We start from the raw sequence: 21,897 nt of genomic DNA, 5'->3' as shown, positions 1-21,897 counted from the left end.
AATTAGTAGATGTTATTTTTAAACTATTCAACAACAGCAAACAATGACAGAAGATAGAGATATGAAACAGAATGCAGCTTTTTTGGTAGCAGCGTTGAAAGCAAGTAACCTAAAGGAGGGCTTCCCAAGTGGCTCAGTGGTAAAGAATTCCCCTGACAAAGCAGGAGACCCAAGTTCAATCCCTGGGTCAGGAAGATTCTCTGGAGAAGGAAATGGCAACCCACTGCAGTATTCTTGCCCTCCAGGTTCCTCTCTCCATGCAATTTTCCAGGCAGGAATACTGGAGCAGGTTGCCACTTCTTACACCAGGAGAATTCCATGACAGAGGAGACTGGTGGGCTACAGTCCATGGGGTCACAAAGAGTCAGATACGAATGAGCATGCACGCACATATTTTAGATATTTTAGCACAAAATAAAATGAGAAAGCAGTCACAAGTAAGAGCCAAAGTGAGACTAGAGGATGATCTGTGTACTTGACTTGCCCAGGGTTCCTCTGTGCCATTCCAGATAAATTGAAGACAGAGTGGGTTCTAATTAGGGCCAGTGAATTACATTTTAATTTGGTTTCTCAGCCTGTGCCACTCCATATGAAAAAACACTTAGTCCTAAAGAGTGGTTCTCAGTTCCAGTTGACCCTGTGTGGGTGGGGAGGAACAGCACAAAGAAAAATGGTGAAATATGAAACCTTGGGCCAGAGACTTCATCTCTGAGAGCCTCAAGTTCATCATCTAGATCCACAGTGCAGTTACCATTGACTAAGTTTTTAATAAGTACCAGGGACTCTGCTTAACAGTTCATAAATAGTGCCTCATCTTACTTTTAGTCTTCACATAAACGCCAAGATATAAATATTATATCCTATGAGACAGTTGGATGGCATCACCGATTCAATGGACATGAGTTTGAGCAAACTCTGGGAGATAGTGAAGGGAAGCCTGGTGTGCTGCAGTCCATGGGGTCACAAAGAGTTGGACACGACTGAGCAATAGAACAATAACATAAATATTATTATCCTCATTTTACACATGAGGAAATTGGGGCACAGAGGCATCAATTAAATTGTCCAAGATCAAATAATAGGTGATGATAGAGAAGAATTTGGATCCACATGAAAGCCTATCACATCCTGCACTGTGCTGCCTCCCATTAGTAAACAGGGATCTTTCTATTTGCTTGAAGGACTGGCATGATGATTTAATGAGATGATAATGAAAAGCACATCACCAGTACCCCTGCCAGGTAGCAGGTACTCAATATATGACAGCTGTTGTTCACATGATACACCCTTCAGCTGACTTACATCCAACTAGAGAATATGAGTGGGAGTGTGAAATAATTATTCGTACAACCTACCCAAAGTATTTGCTCTGGAGTCACTCTGTGGCATTATACAAAATGCCAAGAGAACAATGACAATGATTATAGAAGGAATGGCTGTGGTTTATGAAGGAGAACGGAGAAGACAATACACACTCAAATACCCTCAAATACTGCAACCCCATGGACTGTAGTCCACAAACTCCTCTGTCCATGGGATTCTCCAAGCAAGAATACTGGAGTGGGTTGCCATTTCCTTCTCCAGGGGATCTTCCTGATCCAGGGATCGAACCTGGGTCTCCTACCTTGGCAGGGAGATTCTTTGCTGTCTGAGCCATGAGGGAAGCCCACAGAACAATTCATAGGACATATAAAAATTATTTGGGGTACTTCCCTGGAAGTCTAGTGACTAGGACTTCGCACCCCTAATGCAGAGGGCCTAGATTTCACATGCTGCTACTAAGAGTTTGCACGTCACAATGAAGAGAGATCTCGAGTGCCACAACTAGGACCCAGCACAGCCAAATAAAGAATATATATATTAAAAACGACAACGACGACAACCCTGGTGGTCCAGAGGTTAAGAATCTGTCTGCCAATTCCGGGGACACAGGCAGATCCCACATGCCATGGGGCAACTGAGCCTGTGTACCTACACTACTGAAGCCCCCGTGTCTACAGCCCATGATCTACCACAAGAGAAGCCACGGCAATGAGCCTGCACATTGCAACCAGGAGTAGTTCCTCAGCTCGCTGCAAACAGAGAAAGCCTGCACAGCAATGAAAACCCAGCAACCCAAAAATAAAGAAAAATGCCAGTTTACTTAGCACAGTGCCTGGCTCACAGTAAATGCTCAATAAATATTAGTGATTGTTAATTCTAAAAAAGTTATTTGGTATTTCTCTTTTCTAATACGTGTAGTTGTTAATGCTGGAGCTTCTAAGATAAAGTGTGGAACATTTTAAACACTAACACATTTATTATTAAATGATGATTTTGGATTGTAAGCTCGTAGAAAATAGATACTCATAGCATTTCATATCTAGTAAGAGTGCCCAATACTTCTTGAAAGAATCAGTGAATGTGCCCCCAAAATGACAATTGAGGGCACAGAGCTGCAACGTGAGCTCACCACCCTGAGAGTTCTAAGTTGTTCTGCTCTCTAATATGTTGCTCTGTGCCTTTTACCCAGGGAGCACTGGTCAGTGTCACCAACTGCTATGTCTCCCCTTTTCTTTAGCTTGCCGGCATGTTCTTATCTGAGGATGAAAACTTTCTTCTGCTCTTTCGCCAGGAAACCCCCTTGGACAGCAGTGTGGAGTTTATGCGGGTGAGCATTTGGTTGTATTTCTATGGAGGCCAGGATCCCAGGCACCTGCCATGGCTGCCACCTCCCCTGCCCACTCCCCCAGGGAGAGCTGCCCATGGGACAAAACCATGCAAAGAAGCCCTTGGTGTTGAGCCTGGACTGTGGCCCCCAGTCTCAATGTGCTCCCTCAGTGGGTTGACCTAGGCTGCTCCTGAGCTAACAGACTCCTTAGCATGTGCTAGAGGAAGGCAGGTATCTGAGGAATGTAATGGGAGGGGAGGGTGAGGGACGTGGAGCCCAGAGAATACCAGCCTGCCCAGAGCCCTGTGAGGTCCAGAGAACTGCTGCCTTCTGAGAATGCAGGCTAGAGATCAAGATTCCATGGGCAACTTCATTGTTATTTAGTCACTAAGTCATGTCCCCATAGGCTGCAGCCCGCCAGGTTCCATGGGATTTCCAAGGCAAGAGTACTGGAGTGAGTTGCCATTTCCTTCTCCAGGGGATCTTCGGAGACCAGGGATTAAACCTGGGTCTCCTGCATTGGCAGACAGGTTCTTTACCACTGAACCCACCAGGGAAGCCCCTATAGGCAACCACTTAGTTTTAAATGTTGGTGACTAATTCTAGATTTGAAGGCATAGTATGGTCAAAATATAACTTATTAGAGGGCCGATCCAGCCAGCAGGTGTCTCTTCGCAATCACTGTGCCTGAGTGAAAACTAAAGGCAGAATCAGTGGCTCCTCTTTCAGCCTCTAGGTTGTTGTGGTCCAGGCGCGGGTTGGAAAAGAATTTCCAGACATGAGACAGAATGAGAGGAAAATAAAGATTATTAGAGTGGGAGACACTGTTAGAACAGCAGGCCAGCTCAAGGGAGAACTGACGTTGAACAGGGGTCCTTAATCCACTTTTATAACCAGGGTACAAGGAGTGGGATAGGGGTTTGGCAGGTCATTTGTTGATGGGATGAGGCATGTGTACTGGGTGGGGGAAGAGGAGGGCAAATACCTTCTCCCTATGGGGCAGGAGGGGAGACAGGTTATACTGTTCCATTATAGTTACAACATGGGGGAGGGAAAAATGCTAAGGGTCTGGTTTTTCCGTTTCTGCATTCCAAGACCCTCCTTGGTTTTATCTGCTCTTTCATCCTTGGGTCATCACGTTCCTCTCTATATTTTTAGGGCCAATTCTTTGGCCCCTTTTGATACCCTGCTCATGTCTAACTATCTACCTATTTCCCTTCTCAGGCATTTGGGAATCCAGTCTCAAAGAAAAAGGGGCGACGACCACTCTGACTTCAGGCTGTACAGGGGCACTGTGGGGCTCTGGGTTCCCTTTGCCTGCTATCAGGCTGCATTTACAGAGGGAGATGAGAGTGAATGGAATGATAAGGTGACTTGTTTCAGCACTGTCTAGGTGTTGGTCAGGGAATATTCTTGTCATGCTACTACTTGGAGATTTGTTGTATTCTAGAAGAAACAAACTTAACAAGAAAATTAAAGGTACGTGGCCCAAAGATTAATAGAAGTAGAAAAGCTGCTCAGGGGCTAGCCAGGAGAACCAGGCCCAGATCTTTGTTCGTGACGTTAGTGTTTCTCTAGGTACGAGAAGGTGCAAGGATTTGGGCTCATAAAATCTTTACCTGAAAACATCTAACTATCTGAAGGCCGGTTCTTGTGGGTTTTTTCCAGAGCACAGAGTGCCTTATTTCTGATCTCCACCCTGAACTCCTTTCAGAGGATGTTGAAGGTCAGCAGGTTGCAGTGGTCACGAAGTAATCCTTGTAGAGGCAGCTGGCAAGTGACAACTTCCAGTCAGCAGGGTCCCTTCATAACCACATATTTGACCATGCTTTGTGGGCATTTCATGGCCATTGTGTCCTGCGGTCCTGGGAAGGCTCTTTCCCAAGTCTAACATAGATTCCATTAACAGGCCACTCAATGTGCTGTTACTAGACCAGGCCTTGTGAGCAGCAAAAGTCTCTGGACCATACCTGTCTTACTAGGCTCTTGGTCCAAGAAAATATTCCCTCTTGTTGCCTCTTCCTGAATCTAGAGTTACTTTGTTACAATCATTGATCTCATATGGAACTACATATCAGCATTTTATCACAGGCTCAGTCACACATTTGGTAACATAAAAAACAATCTTCTGAAACAAGTAACATAGAAAATAATATAGCTAGCAGTTATTAATAAGGTCACAAGCAAGAATTTAAGAACTTTCATTAGGTATAGCTCAGTATACCCCAGGTCATCTGACTTCATTTGTTATGTGACTTATCTATCAGTCAGTTTAGTCGCTCAGTCGTGTCCAGCTCTTTGCGACCCCATGAATCGCAGCATGCCAGGCCTCCCTGTCCATCACCAACTCCCGGAGTTTGCTCAAACTCATGTCTATCGAGCTGGTGATGCCATCCAGCCACCTCACCCTCTGTCGTCTCCTTCTCCTCCTGCCCCCAATCCCTGCCAGCATCAGAGTCTTTTCCAATGAGTCAACTCTTCACATGAGGTGGCCTAAGTATTGGGAGTTTCAGCTTTAGCATATAGCCTGATGTTAATCTCCTGGTTGTACATCATGGAACGCCTGATCTTTATCTGAAGACTGGTTACTGAGATACGCTTTAGAAACAAACTTAGAGTGTCTTTTCTAATAACTTAATTAATTAAACTTTTTAGCAATATAACATAACAGCAAGGAACTATCTCAGAACTGAGTCTTAGTAAACACTAGACCTTAATTTGGAGAAGGCAATGGCACCCCACTCCAGTACTCTTGCCTGGAAAATCCCATGGATGGAGGAACCTGGAAGGCTGCAGTCCATGGAGTCGCTTAGGATTGGACACGACTGAGCGACTTCACTTTCACTTTTCACTTTCATGCATTGGAGAAGGAAATGGCAACCCACTCCAGTGTTCTTGCCTAGAGAATCCCAGGGATGGGGGAGCCTGGTGGGCTGCCGTCTATGGGGTCGCACAGAGTTGGACATGACTGAAGTGACTTAGCAGCAGTTCAATTCAGTTCAGTCACTCAGTCGTGTCTGACTCTTTGTGACCCCATGAATCGCAGCACGCCAGGCCTCCCTGTCCATCATCAACTCCCAGAGTTCACCCAGACTCACGTCCATCGAGTCAGTGATGCCATCCAGCCATCTCATCCTCTGTTGTCCCCTTCTCCTCCTGCCCCCAATCCCTCCCAGCATCAGTGTCTTTTCCAATGAGTCAACTCTTCGCATGAGGTGGCTAAAGTACTGGAGTTTCGGCTTTAGCATCATTCCTTCCAAAGAAATCCCAGGGCTGATCTCCTTCAGAATGGACTGGTTGGATTCCTTGTAGTCCAAGGGACTCTCAAGAGTCTTCTCCAACACCAAGATTCAAAAGCATCAATTCTCCAGCGCTCAGCCTTCTTTACAGTCCAACTCTCACATCCATACATGACCACTGGAAAAACCATAGCCTTGACTAGACAGAGCTTTGTTGGCAAAGTAATGTCTCTGCTTTTGAATATGCTATCTAGGTTGGTCATAACTTTCCTTCCAAGGAGTAAGCGTCTTTTAATTTCATGGCTGCAGTCACCATCTGCAGTGATTTTGGAGCCCCAAAAAATAAAGTCTGACACTAGCAGAACTTAATTAACAAAACTAGAAACTTAGTTTAACAATTAACAAAACTTAATATTCAGTGAAACATGATATTTTCATTATGAAGGCATTAACCCTGTAGCCAGGGAAGGCTTTAACCCATCAAATAAAAATGAGGTTTGTTAGGGTGCCAGGAAAAGCCAAGCAGCTCTCTTGGATTTCTTATAGCCCTGACTCTCTGATTTTCAGCTATTGTTCACCCATTTCTAATTCCCTGATTTAGGAGTAGACTGTGGCCATGTTTAAGGACATCAGGATAGCAAAAGTCTAACAGTGAGGGCTTATTTTTGTAGAGGTAGAATGAGCTTTGTCTACATATACCATAATCTTAAATAATGTTTATTTACTTTACCAAAGTAACAAAAGATTTTAAAAACAAATATAAATCACTTAAACACAAAGAAATTCATAATCTGTTACTGAAAGCTTCATTCTAAGAAAACTTTGTTCTCTTAACAGAGAGTAGACTAAATTTCAGTCTGTTACCAGTTTACCAGATAACAAACAAAATTTATCAGTTAATCTTAGAAAAGTCTTTTCCACAAATCTTGAAGAACTAGCAGGATTTTTCTAAAGGCATGAGAGTGAAACCATAGAAGGCATGTTTAAAATCTGATTAAATTGCAATTGGCAAAGTAGCCTGGTCATTGCTGTGACTTGTAACACCTTAACATGATAACTAGAATTATAACTGACAACATTTTACCAGGACATATCAGATTTTCATGAATTTCACATAATTTCTAGGATATCTATATAAGTAACACCAACCATACAATATAACCTGAGGAGATTCATCACTCCCCCAACAATACATCCCATGTAATTTAACGTGTCAAATGAACTAAGTAATTTAATAGCTCTTTTGGATGTCTCAGGGGCCCTCTGAGGCATCCCAAAGTTAGCTAGAAGTCAAGTTATTTAGGAAATTTTGTTGATAAATATCAAAAGGGTTTATAACACTCAATCAGATAAGATCATATAGATCACTGTGAAACAATATATTCACTTATCCAAAGTAACAAAGAAAATTTCAAAGGTAAACAGAACAGAGCACTTCAGAGGTAAAGAAACTTAAAATCCATTATCAAAGGCAGTTCAACATCTCAAGAAAACTTGTATTTATGCACAAAACTCTTCCTTTTGGGGTCCACTTTTCATAAAACCTTCTTATCATGTTCTGTACCCATTACTTTGTTCTCCCATCCTGAAACAGCCACCTGTAAGTCAGACCTACTTCCCTTTCTCTTCAGAAAATGTAATTTCATTTCTCATACCTTCTTGACTGAAAACACACATCCTACTTTCCTTAAGCAACCAAGAACTGACCTTATATATATTAGCATTCTATAGATTGGTGAACATAAATACCAGTGATAATTTCTAAAAAAAAAAAAAAAAAATTCTAGAGAACATCTCAGGATGGCATCAAACATTATTCATTAATAGTCCAAAATCTCTTTGGTTTCTGTGTAAGAGGAAGTTAGTGTTCAATAATGAATGTTTCAGAATCTTATTTTATTTGGAAATGACCTAGCTATTCAACAAACTTTTGTCATGTAGTTCAGCACAACTCTAGAAATTCAAGTTACCCCAATCTGGCAAGACTATTTTAGACATTTCTAAAGTATACTTATTCTTAATAGTTTAACTAAAAGCTCTTGTCTCATTTAGATTTTTCTTTTTTAAAAGTTTCACTCGAGTTACTTTCCTTGCTGACAAACTTGTAACAGATATAACAATATTTAACTTATAATAAACCTAGGCACAGTGAAAATATTATGCTTAATGTTAATGACTCTTAGACATGTCTATATTAGATTAGCAAACATTTATACTAAATATTTAATATTGAATATTTCCCAGTTCATGTGAATCTGAAATTCATTTAGGTTAATTTCTCGTGTTTAGAATTGTCTGGTTTGTAAGTGCTTACTTTTCTTTAAGCCAATTAACTTAGAACTCACAACTTCAGCAATATTAAAAAAAAAAAAAAAAAAAAAAAAAACCCAAAAGACACACACTGAGACATACATAAATCCAGACAGACAGAGATCTCCGTTTTCCGCTTGAGATTTAAAATGTCTCTGTGACACTCACCCCCTCCCCCACCTTTTTTTTTTTGAAGTTCTAATTTGCCCAAGGCTGAGGTCTCAGGTAAAGTGGGCTGGGAGCAACCAGGTGACTCCCCTTTTGGCAATTCCCTGAAATGTAGAAGGCACTCTTGGGATAGCTCAGAGACAACACCTAGGCTCCTGTAAATCAGTCTGGACCGAAAACGGAAAGAAGTGAACGTCACAGGGAAGAAGGCTGAGGAATCTGCCTTACAATCCTAGCAGGGAGACGGTGGCCAGGGATGATGGTCTCTGTTTGGCTTCAACCACTATGTGCCTGACATGGTGCACGGAAGTTGTCTTGCTGGGGGCGGATGCCCTTGTGGCCTGATCCGTTCCGTGTCCCCCTTATTCTCACAAGGGAGTCTTCACGTGGCAGGCACCGTAACAGCTTTTAAGTGCCTGACCTGTGCCCACACAATATTGGTTGGCCTAGTCCTTAGTTGGAAAGAAGACAAAGAAGAGACCCTCACCCATTCGGGTGCCAGCTACTGGGGCACAGTGAGCAGTGGGGCCTTTGGAACACACCACAGGGTAAGCCTGGCCAGAGTTCCTCAGTTGCTTCCACAACACTTGACTGTTTGCAGAGGGTCCCTATAAGAAAGGAGAAGTGAGGAGGTGGGGGAGGAGACTCCAAGGTCCCCGTATGGGCCACCAAAAATGTTGTGGTCTGGGTATGGGTTGGAAAAGAATTTCCAGACATGAGACAGAATGAGAGGAAAATAAAGATTATTAGAGGGGGAGACACTGTTAGAACAGTAGGCCAGCTCAAGGGAGAACTGACGTTGAACAGGGGTCCTTAGTCCACTTTTATACCTAGGGTACAAGGAGTGGGATAGGGGTCTTGCGGGTCATTTGCTGATGGGATGAGGCATGTATACTGGGTGGGGGAAGAGGAGGGCAAATACCTTCTCCCTATGGGGTAGGAGGGGAGACAGGTTATACTGTTCCATTATAGTTACAACATGGGGGAGGGAAAGATGCTAAGGGTCTGGTTTTTCTGTTCCTGCATTCCAAGACCCTCCTTGGTTTTATCTGCTCTTTCGTCCCTGGGTCACCACATAGGTGTTACTGTCCGTGGGTGAAAAATAGGCCAGGGAGGACAGAGCAGGGCATCTTAAAGGCCAGAGCGGTAGATTTAGGACAGCTACTACACCCAGGGCCCTATTCCTGAAAGACCTTCCAAGTCCCCATTTAGGAGATAATAACTTAGCACACTTCTATACTACTTTATCTTCTTGTCAAATGGAAGTTATGAAAAACTGAACAAGCATTTGCATAAACAATTCACAGAAAAAAATCTGAGTAGACAATAGATATATAGTGGGAACCAAAGAAATGCAAATTAGAAACAACTAAGTTTTACTAAGGTGGTAAAAATTTTAGAGGGATTAACGAAAAGATGAAGCACTGGCAAGGAAGCACTGAAACTGTTGCTTATGCTCTGCTGGTAGGCATGCACAGTGGGATAATCTTATGGAAAGCAGTTTTGCAAAAATGTAATCAGGATCCACTAAAATTTCATCATCCAGAGTTAATTCTAAAAATCTACCTTTTGACTTAATAGTCCTACTTCTCCAAGCATCTATATAGGAATATAATCAGAGATGTAGACAAGTTTTCAACGCTATGATGTACATTAAATATTCCAGTGTTACTTAGTATAGTTATAACTGAAAATAACATAAATGTCTAACAAGGAAGGAAAAATGGTAAATTATGATACTCGCTCATTCCACAAATACTTATGAGCACCTGCATTATGCTGGAAACTGTTCTAGGCCTGGAGATTCAAGAAAGAAAAACCCCATTGTGGAATTTTACGGATCACTGAAGATCAAGTTTTCAAAGAATATTTAATGAGAAGAAGGAAATGCATTACAGTGTTATGAAACAAAATTATATAAACAATATGATCTTAATTTTGCTTAAAAATTTATTTACCCTTAACATCAGTGTAACTAAGATAATGGGTAAATACATGCAAGATAAATATTGGTTGTTTTTAAGGGATAAGATTTAGGATGATCTTTAATTCTTTGTATTTTTGCATTTTCCATCTTAGAATCACAATTATTTATAAATTATTTAAATGACATTTTGAAAATAATTTCAGTTGTACTTAAAAATGCTCACAGAAAATTTTAAATGAAAAATAATAGACCACTGAAGTATATAGCCTCTATGATCCCCCTTCATTATGTCACATATATAACAAAAATACAATGAAAAGGAAAGACATAAAAATGATAAGTTGTCCTCTCTGGGGTAGAAATTTCTGAAGATTAGAGTTTTCTTCTCTTTGTATTTCATTAATTTTGTACAATGAATATGATTTCATTTTACAATAAGTAAAAAAGTATTAAAATGTTAGGCCTGTATAGGCTTGAATAATCTTGAGAAATGGGAAAAGGAAATAGCATTATGGAAACTTTTTTTGTTTAACTTTTTCCATTTTTCCTCCCTCCCTTCTAGTTTGTCAATTTCTTCTGCAAAGATCTTTCTCTTCCTCTATCCAACTTAAAAAAAAAATATGTTGGAAACCTGAATTCTTTTTCTAAAATTAAATTTGTTATAACCTACTACTATCACACATATTTTAAGAAATTCTACCTTAATATATTTATATTCCCCTTGACCTATAGGACCTTAAGACACTTTAGTGTTAGCATGTATCAATCAACTCACTAGCCGTTATCATCCAGAATACTAGTTCTAGCTTGTTTTCTTTAATCCCATAAATTTTAAGCTAACAAGATTTTATGTTGCCATTTACCCAAGTGTTTCCCATTGTCTTTGTACACCATTCCTTTTTTACCTTAAATTTTCCTTCTTTGAGTTCTTCCTACCTGGAGTATATCCTTTACTGAGAATCTGATGGTAATAAACCCTGCTTTAGTTTGCCTGGAAACCTCTTTATTTTGCTTTCATTCTTTCAAGATGGCATGTGTAGCAGTCACATAAAGATCTTTGGTTCTCCAGTAGTTTAGTTGTAGTAAAGTTACAAGATAATTTCGATGGAAAATATTTGGTGAACAGCATAAAAAAAGCATGTAAACTTTTTATTATTTGAAATTCTCATTCTTAGTTCTGATATATTCATACCATTAAAATTAGGATATAAATCACATTTAACCAGTTGATTTTCTAAGACTGGCTAGATTCAGGCAGAAATATTGGTGACGGGGACTGAAAGGAGCAAAGTTTCTGAACACTTCCCAGGGAACATCAGCATCAGTAGTTCCTACTATCCTTGTAGGATATTTAGCTCGGACTCTGGCTCTGGTCTAGAACTAAGGTCCCTGCAGTTGGTGACTCAGGTAACCCATTCCACGTCAATGGAAAAATCTGTCACTTAAAAAAACAAAATGAAACACCTTAGTGCTACTTTTTCATTTTGTATAGGAGTTAGGGAACTTGCCAACTTGTGAGGCTTTAATATGCAATAATCAGAGGTGGTCAAAATTACACCATTTACTAAAGAAAGCAGTTCAACGCTTCCTTAAAAATATTGAGCTCTTCTGTCTTCCAGTTTAAGTAATTGTATCTTCAGCTGGATGAATGCTGTTATTGAACTAATGAAAGGGTTGGCTTGTTACTGGGAATTTTCAGAGATGTTTTATTCCCTTTGCCCAGAGCCAAGACCACACAGGCAAGATTCCTTAGGGATGTTTTCTGCCATGCAGTTTTTTAGGGGAAGTTCACCTTTTCATTATGGTTATTGCTGTTTGGGGTTTTAGTCTTATTTAGGTGTTTCAGTTTGACTTCCCACCTTGGGTGGTCCCAGGGATCTGTCTGCCAATGCAGGAGATACTGGTTTGATCCCTGGGTCGGGAAAATCCCCTGAAGGAGGAAATAACAACCCACTCCAGTATTCTTGCTGGGATAATCCCATGGACAGAGGAGCCTGCAGGGCTATACAAACACACACTACCTTGTGTGAAGTATCCTGATAAAGCTACAGGCTAACTCATCAGAGATCAGGAGATGTACCCAAGACAGACTTTAGTTTCTGTCATCTCAGTTTCTTGCCAGCTGAGCTACATATTTAAAGAGTTGTTTGTAGAGGGCTCTGCATCTTTAGGAATTTAGTACAAAGAAGATTTCTTACTCTGCCATATTTTCTCCCACTGAAGGCCATTCCTTCATATCTTTCCACTTCAAACTTTCCAAGAGCTCCCTTTCAGTGAGAGTACTGTGGTCCTCCCTAAGTGGCTGTAAGCGAATGCAGGGAGTCATTTCTAGTGAGTTCTGCCCCAAAAGAGCTGTCACCAAAGAAAGCCTAAACTTCTCCACATAGTTTTATTTGCACCCAGTTAAGTACTGTTATCAGATGCTGAACCTTAGTAGACATCAGCATAACTTGAACCCAAATTATCTGAGGATAAATGGATTATTGGCTTTTATGTATTTCAGATTTGGCGCAAATACGATGCTGACAGCAGTGGCTTTATATCAGCTGCTGAACTTTGTGTAAGTGTTGCTGGGAGCTGTCTCTGGGCGAACGGCAGGTTAGCTCATCCCTGGGAATTTGATATGTGTGTATCATGAGCTTGATTTCTGTGTTTCCAAGAAACATGGAAATGAATTTGCTAATTTTAAAAAACTGATTCGTGTTTAGAAGGTTTAGAAACTGTAGGTGACACTGATTGCTCTCTCTAGGAAAGACATAATTGAGGATTTATGACATCTTTTTATGCTTCGAGCTGTTCTCTGGGTTCCGTTTAAACAGTGCTCCTTTCAAACTGTGACAGCCCTGCATTTTGAACTTCTTGCTTGATAAAAAGCATTACATTTCCTCTCTAAAACAAGCAAATGACAATTCTAAAAAGGAGCCTCTTGAGATTTTTAGGTTTATTTGTCACTAGATAAAATGCAGCTCCTCTCTTGATCTCACAGAACTTCCTCCGAGACCTCTTCCTCCACCACAAAAAGGCCATTTCAGAGGCTAAGCTGGAAGAATATACTGGCACCATGGTGAGTAACTGAGCAATGCGATCTCTATGAAGACAGCTTCCCCACCGTCTCCCCAGGGCCCAGAAACAGCATTTGGAACAAAATTAAGGTCTCTGTGAGTGTTTGCAGACTAGACAAATGCATGAAGAGACCTTCATGGCACCCCACTCTAGTACTCTTGCCTGGAAAATCCCATGGATGGAGGAGCCTGGTAGGCTGCAGTCCATGGGGTCGCTAAGAGTCAGACACAACTGAGCAACTTCACTTTCACTTTTCACTTTCACGCATTGAAGGAGGAAATGGCAACCCACTCCAGTGTTCTTGCCTGGAGAATCCCAGGGACGGTGGGGTCTGGTGGGCTGCCGTTTATGGGGTTGCACAGAGTCAAACACGACTGAAGCGACTTAGCAGTAGCAGCAGTCTCTCTCTTGAGATGAGACTGCATGCATTCGAAAGAGAGCTGCTCACCTATCCTTGGGGAGACCAGTTAATATCAGGTTACTAAGAACCAGTCAGTAATCTCAAGTTATTGAGGTTAATCCAAGTCACACAGAAACAAGGAAATGTGGACCTAGACAACCAGGACCAAACACACGGGAGCCACCCCCCCACCCCCCGTCCCTCTGTCCCCCACCCCACCCCTGGCCCCTGCCCCCCATGGATTATTCTACTCATTTAGTACATTCGTTTAGGGCAATGGAGAGTCAGAAAGCTGGGAAATACATATTCCACCTTTGCCAACTATAGGTATGACCTTGAGAAATGGTCTATTGTTTACTTCAGCTGAAAAATGGGGATTAATAATACCTAATTGCTACGAGGGCAAGTGAGTGGATGCATATGAAGTGCTTTGCAGAGCATCCAGGAAATAACCAACATTCAATACATGTTAGCTCTGCCTGTAGCGGTTGTTGTAGTCCTTGTTGTCATTACTTCCTTTTGCCACTTATGCAATCATATCCTAAATGACCTGAGATTATTTTAGCATCAAAGCTCCCTGGAAAATGGTGAAGTAGGAGAAGTTACCTTTGGTGAATTCATTCTCACATTCTCATTCAGTTCCTAGCTTGAAGCTTTTCTCCCAGAGCTACTCTATAATAATCTGTATTGAATCTAATCTGGCTTCTCTACCTTTTGTCTCCCCTAAATCCCTTCCCATCCCCAAATGTGTGCTTCATTCCAATCAACCTTTGCAGGTTTCTTAATTAATAAGCAAGAAAACTACTGATAAAGGTATAATTGCTTGTGCAATTGCTATACTTACTATAGTAAGAGTTCTTAAACAGACTCATCTTACTGAATCTTCTGGTGAACCATCAGGGCTAATATCACGGAGAAGAGTAATGGATCCCTGCTAAAATGTGTACTACAAGGTTGACCTATTTAGGCCTTTAGTCGATGCTTCCAAATACTGTATTATTTCTAACAACTCTTCTATAGCCTTGGCATTGTTCCTGCTATTCTGTATATCTGATGGTTGAGGCTTAGAAAGGGTAAGTGACTAAGCTACCACCAAGTTAATTTCCTAAACTCCTTCTAAAAATCTGATTAACTGGGAAATGATAAGTTGTCTAGCCTAAGGCACCAGTTAAACTGGAAGTTGGGCTCGCCTGGCTTTCAGCCCTGGATCTTCTGGCTCTCACTCTGTATCCCGACAACTATGAATGCTGTCTTCCGCCAAGGGCACAGGCTCTGGGAAGGAAGAATGTGGTCTTGACCATGACAACTTAGAAGTGGCCTGGATGGGAGCTAAGCCGATGCTCAGGACAGACTCACACCCCAGGCCAGGAAATAATTTGGCTTCCTACTATGTTGACCTGTTTAAATAGCATGCATAATGCTGTTTGAAATCCTTTGACAGGCTTAGCGTTAAAGAGTGAGCGGGAAATCTCTGAGAAGCAGGAAGCAATTTCCCACCTACCCGTGTATCTCTGGTTTCCTTTTGTCCTAGGTTTCTGTGAAACTCTCTAATAGCATGAATACTCTGAAAGACGAAATTAGACTGAAACTGCTTGCGAGAGAGAATAACAAGGAGATTACTCTTCCAGTTGGGCATTTTTTCAACATTGATTTAACATTATGTTAGCTCTGGCCGTTGTTACCTTGCTTTTATTAACTTATAAAGCAGACCTTAGGCAGTGAAATGCTTGCACTAAGAATCCCCAGCAGATTTCTAGCATTTCTTTGAATACCCTAACTCCGAGGGGCTTCCTCCCACCTCCAACTAGAATACTAAGCCACTATTTTCTGACTTTTAAACATAGCTCAGCTATTTTTTCCTTACTTTTCTCCACCTGGTTCTTGCTCATCCTTCAAAATTTAGTTAGACATTTTGCCCTCTTCCATCATCTTCTTCTATAGTGGCTCCAAGTGCTTCTCCTCTGTGCTCCTATAGTATCTTGTGTATTTCAATGTCTTAACATCGTAGTCATCTGTTTAATTCACTTTGCAAATATCCATTGAATACCTGCTATGCCTGTGGCACTATTCTAGTCAGCAAGGATTCAGCAGTGAGCAAAACAGAGACACTAATAATAAACATAATAAATAATAAATTACATTGCATGATAGAAGGTAATGAGTGTCAATGGAACAAATTAAACAGTAGACCAGATAGTGCCAGCAGGGCAGCTAGGATGGGAGATTGGGGAGAAGGTATGATTTTCAACTGGGTGGTCAGGGGTGGCCTTTCAAGATGATGCAGCTTGAGAAATGACCAAAGGTGCAGCAAGCAGGGCCCCTGGGTCAGAGGTGTGCCTAGGATTTCCAGGAACAGAAGGAGACCAGTGTGGCTGGAGCAGAGTAAGAAAAGATGACACAGAGGCCAGACCAAGTCAAGCTTTGGGGGCCATTTTGAGAACTTGGTGGTTTAGTTGGAGGGAGACGGAGGGTTTGAAGCAGAAGATGCCATGAGCTGGCTTTTGTGTTGAAACACACCTGAAACAGGCAAGGAGGGAATCAGGGGGACCTGTTAAGAGGCCACCCCTTCATCCAGGCGAAAGGATGGCAGCTTGGACCAGGGCTGGGAAGCAGAAGAGACGAGAACTAGATCTGTTTGAAGATGGAATCAGTAGGATTTCCTGATCAGACAGCTAAGAGTCAAGGGTGACACTGACACTGTTTACGGATCTTGCACTCCACTAGCCTGTAATTCATCTGGGGCAAGGTGGCATCTTATTTGCATGTTCTTAGCCCTCACGTGGAATCTGGCACACAGTGGACTCCCTAATGAATTCTGTTATTACCTAATAGACAGCTAGGAATAAACCGTGACAGTGTTAGCAAACTTTGCCCTTGGGATCCTCCTGCTTCTCTTATGTGTGTTCCTCATGACCCTCCAGCCCCAGCGTGATTCCTGCTCCCTCTTGGGGTGTCTTCCATACTACATACTGCACATAGCAGCATTTTGCGCAGATCTGACCATCCTCCAGCGGTGTTTTGTGTTCTGAAATTCTCCTTGTTCTCTTTCCTTTTTTAAAACCTGTGGCGGATTCATGTTGATGTATGGCAAAACCAATACAATATTGTAAAGTAATTAGCCTCCAATTAAAATAAATAAATTGAAATTAAAAAAAAAAAAAAAAAAAAACCCAGATCCTCCAGGGCAGAACCAGAAAGGGTGCCTGGGAGTGCTGGGCTCCATCCTTAGGTCTCTCACTGGGATCCTTCATCACAGAGTCATCCAGAGAGTGGGGATAAGCCACATTGAGCCCAGTGTATGGAGACAGACAGGGAGATGGGAGCCCCACGCTGATGACGGCAAGTAGGATCTATAGGAGTAACGGCTAGAGCTACAGGCAGCTGAGGAGACCGAGCAGAGCAAATCCAGAAAAGACAATCGGAGCAGGACAAGCCTAGGATTTGTCCTCATGGACTTGGAAGTCACGTCACTGTGTTTTTTCTTGAGTCTGAAGTGGTTTTTCAGGTCTGAGGGGTAGGGTCTCACAGTGACGGAGAACACCCGCTCCCTCACCAAAACCCCCGCTCTCTTAATGCTTTTCTCTCCAGTTAGAATGTGATCTGGTAAACTAGTTCACACAAAGATGTGAGTTCACTCCTTCAACAACTATTTAGGGACAACCTACCAACAAAGATATGGTCTCTGACCTTATAGAGTTTTCCAACTGGGAGAAAATTTGATTAAAAAAACAAAGGGAAAAGGAGCAAAAATTCTCTCTGGTCCCTCCCTTCCATCCCCGCTGTGCATGTCACTGCCATACTGTATCTACCCGTAAGTAGCAGCTGAGTCCAATTTTCCCTTTAGTCCTTAAATACGTCGACATCACCTTAAAATGCAATTAAACTATTTTTAAAAAGTTTTCCTGATTAAAAAAATAATGAAAACAAGATGCATTACAATGAAGCAGCAAGTCTAGAACTTTAGGAAAGCAGGACGAGAAAAGTTAGGTGGTCAAAAGGGAAAGGCCAGGGGAGGGATAAATTAGGAATTGGGGATTAAGAGACACACACCACTATATATAAAACAGATGAACAACAAGGACCTACTGTATAGCACATGAAACTATTTAATATCTTGTAACAACCTATAATGGGAAAGAATCTGAAAAAGAATATATATACACATATATAGGCATAACTGAATCACTTAGCTGTATACCTGAAACATTGTAAATCGACTATTCTTCAATTTTTTTTAAAAAAAGAAAAGGTAGGTGAACAGAATTAAAGTTAAACTTTTAAAAGATGCTTCCTTAACATGCAGTACTTTATTTTCATTGAAACACTGCCAGTGTTGTTCTGGTACTAAATATCTTAATCATAATAATTGAGACTTCCTTTTGTGCTAGGCTCTGTGCAAAGCACTTTTCAAACATCTCACTTGATTCTTACACAAACTTTATGAAATAAGTATTTAAATAAACAATCTATTTTATAAATGAAAAAACTGAGGATTACAGGTCAGAGATGATAAGGATGGAGTGGAAATTCCCAGACCCCAATCTATCTTTAAACTGTATTCAGACTGAAACACTTATGACTGAAAGTCTAAGTGCTGAATTATAAAATTGAAAATTTTCAAAAGAAGGAGGGTTAAGCTCTATGAGAAATCAAGAAGAGGTACAAATCCCTATGAATAAAATGAAGAGCAAGGTGAGGAAAAGGCCATGTTAGGAGATTAGGATTCTCTTAATATTTTGATAGATAATACAGGAGCTCTGACAGCCAAAACAGAATTTATTACCCAGAAAAGTTGATTTTTCTCCTCATGAAGTACCTAAACAATCCTGCAAACTGACATCTTATTAAACACCAAAGAGGAAACAAAGCAATGAAGGACAAAGGGAAACAAGAATGGGTTCTACAAAATTGTTCTGGAGAAGACAGGAACATTGATTGATTAAACTGGGGAAGGGAGAAAGGGAAGAAGAGTGAACTGTGGCTGCATAAAGCCCCAGGCGTCAGTCACCTCAGTCAAACACCCCATCGTAAGAGGTAGGAGCAGCGGAGCCTGTTGGGCTGCCATCTATGGGGTCGCACAGAGTCGGATACGACTGAAGCGACTTAGCAGCAGCAGCAGCAGGCAGGGAGGAGACATGTAGACTGTTTACAAAGCCGATATTTGGCTGAAAAGAGATTCTGCTCATCAGCATCAGCCCTGCAACCCTAGTTGCCCAAAGCTCTTTTCTTCACAGTCTTACGGTTTACATTTAAGAAACCTCAGGCTGGCAGCCCTTACAACGGAATGCCCTGACCTGAGGAAAATCAATGAAATGAAGACATAAACAGCAATGTACACTTTTGATGACTTTGAGCTTAGATCCAGAAGCTGAGAGTCCTGAGAAGCAGCTGAGGGGAATCCGTACGGTCTTAACCAACTTTTGAGTATCTAGGTTGAGAGATGTCCATGGACCAAGACTGTCCTGTTATTCACGTTATGTGTCTGTTTCATAGTTTAAACCCCTTGCTGCTTCTGCTCAAGCATGCTACAGTTAAGCATTCATTTTTATTCCAAACTATCCCATGAGGATAGGACCATGATCAAACTCCAGATGACCCCTCATTGGTCCTTTATGCACTGGTGAGACAGATAAGTGTCCAAGAATCTAGTGAGAGTTTCCACCCAAGGGTCTGAGTTTACCCTGAAAATCAGACCAGTTTAATGAGATTCAGGCTCATCTATTTCATTTTTCTTTCTTAAATTGCAGAGGCAATTTATACTTTTCCAATGAACAGATATGGGAACTGGGCTACAGTTTTGTTTTTTTAAAAAGGTCTTTTACATTTCCCTAAAGACTTTTGGGTACACTAACTTTTAGAAACTCAACACTTAAAAAGACTCCGAGAATCTGAGCTTTAACTAAGTGATACACCAAGTGTGAAATCACTTTACTGCTGCTTTAATGGCTTTTTACTGAGCAATGGACACAGTCAGAGCAACACTGCATTAAAGAAGTGGTTCCAAGGTTTAGCATTAAATGCTTTATTTAGATGTAACCTACTAAATGAATTCAAATTGACCCAAGTAAGGATTGGTGTATTTGAAAACTGTTTGAAACCTGAACAATGAACAAGTCAAGGCAGAACATCCAATCAGAAGAGAAGAGCTAAGGTCTGCAACCTTGTCTCACCTAAACTCCTAATTAGTGTTCTGTACAAGGAGGGAAACTATTAACAAATTTCAATTATGACACCTAATTAAGAGGGGCTGCTAGCACCTGGCAGGGGGGAGGATTAGCTGCCTGAATAGAATATTATTAGGTAATATTGAGCTTTTAAAAATGTAAGCTTATACATGTGGGACATACTAAACTCATATACCTAATTAGAGCATGGAATGTGAACTTTTGCAAAAACAATGAAATCTGTGAATGTGTCACACAAAGAGAATATCCCCATCCTCTACCCTGTCCAAGCTCTCATTCTTCGTCCTTCATGCCTGGATTATAGCATCTAACTTCCAGTTGCTTCCTTCCCTAGGACTCTGATCCAAGCCAACCTAAGACACAACTGGGCTTTTTTTTTTTTTGAATTTTTATTGGAATATAGTTGATTTCCCTGTTGGTTTAGACAGTAAAGAATCTGTCTGCAATGCAGAAGACTGGGGTTTTATCCTTGAGTTGTGAAGATCCCCTGTAGAAGGGAATGGCTACCCCTTCCAGTATTCTTAGCTGGAGAATTACATGCACAGAGGAGCCTAGTAGGATATAGTCCATGGGACTGCAAAGAGTTGGACACAACTGAGTGACTAACACTTTCACTTTTCACAATGCTTTGTTAGTTTCAGATGCACAGTAAAGTGAATGAGTTATACACTTTTTTAGATTCTTTTCCCATATAGGCCATTAGAATACTGAGCAGAGATCCCTGTGCTACACAGTAGGTCCTTATTCGTTATCTATTTTACATACAGTTCAGTTCAGTTGCTCAGCCGTGTCCGAGTCTTTGCGACCCCATGGACAGCAGCACACCAGGCCTCCCTGTCCATCACCAACTCCCAGAGTTTACTCAAACTTATGTCAATTGGGTCGGTGATGCCATCCAACCATCTCATTCTCTGTTGTTCCCCTTCTTCTGCCTTCGATATTCTCCAGCATCAGGATCTTTTCAAATGAGTCAGCTCTTCACATCAGGCGGCCAAAGTATTGGAGTTTCAGCTTCAACATCAGTCCTTCCAATGAACACCCAGGACTGATCTTCTTTAGGATGGACTGGTTGGATCTTCTTGCACTCCAAGGGACTCTCAGGAGTCTTCTCCAACACCACAGTTCAAAAGCATCAATTCTTCGGCGCTCAGCTTTCTTTATAGTCCAACTCTCACATCCATATATGACTACTGGAAAAACCATAGCCTTGACTAGTCGGACCTTTGTTGGCAAAGTAACGTCTCTGCTTTTGAATATGCTGTCTAGGCTGGTCATAACTTTCCTGCCAAGGAGTAAGCGTCTTTTAATTTCATGGCTGCAGTCACCATCTGCAGTGATTTTGGAGCCCCAAAAAATAAAGTCTGTCACTGTTCCCACTGTTTCTCCATCTATTTGCCATGAAGTGATGAGACTGGATGCCATGCTCTTAGTTTTCTGAATGTTGAGCTTTAAGCCAACTTTTTCACTCTCCTCTTTCACTTTCATCAAGAGGTTCTTTAGTTCTTCTTCACTTTCTGCCATAAGGGTGGTGTCATCTGCATATCTGAGGTTATTGATACTTCTCCTGGCAATCTTGATTTCAGCTTGTGCTTCATCCAGTCTAGCATTTCTCAAGATGTATCCTGCATATAAGTTAAATAAGCAGGGTGACAATATATAGCCCTGATGTACTCCTTTTCCTATTTGGAACCAGTCTGTGGTTCCATGTCCAGTTCTAACTGTTGCTTCCTGACCTGTATGCAAATTTCTCAAGAGGCAGGTAAGTTGGTCTTGATGATGTATACCTGATGATGTATTGCCATCTCTTTCAGAATTTTCCACAGTTTGTGCTGATCCACACAGTCCAAGACTTTGGCATAGTCAATAAAGCAGAAATAGATGTTTTTCTGGAATTCTCTTGCTTTTTTGATGATCCAGCAGATGTTGGCAATTTGATCTCTGGGTCCTCTGCCTTT

At 41.4% G+C, this 21,897-nt stretch overlaps 2 protein-coding genes across 14 annotated transcripts in view; one reads left to right on the top strand and one right to left on the bottom strand.

Annotated features, from left to right (window-relative positions):
• Positions 1-21,897, bottom strand: part of SLC17A1 (solute carrier family 17 member 1) — a 240,792-nt gene that overhangs the window by 38,516 nt on the left and 180,379 nt on the right. The window lies entirely within an intron of this gene.
• SCGN (secretagogin, EF-hand calcium binding protein) overlaps positions 1-21,897 on the top strand; it is a 52,392-nt gene that overhangs the window by 13,396 nt on the left and 17,099 nt on the right. For 3 of the 6 annotated variants that reach the window (XM_010818500.4, NM_001099173.1, XM_059880448.1), the window contains 3 exon segments: positions 2,561-2,650; positions 12,798-12,854; positions 13,281-13,358. In XM_010818500.4, the coding sequence (XP_010816802.1) occupies positions 2,561-2,650; positions 12,798-12,854; positions 13,281-13,358 (225 nt within the window). 6 annotated transcript variants of the gene reach the window in all.

This window comes from Bos taurus, chromosome 23 (assembly GCF_002263795.3).
Source record: "Bos taurus isolate L1 Dominette 01449 registration number 42190680 breed Hereford chromosome 23, ARS-UCD2.0, whole genome shotgun sequence".
Classification (NCBI taxonomy): domain Eukaryota; kingdom Metazoa; phylum Chordata; class Mammalia; order Artiodactyla; family Bovidae; genus Bos; species Bos taurus.
This window is presented reverse-complemented; position numbering and strand designations above follow the sequence as displayed.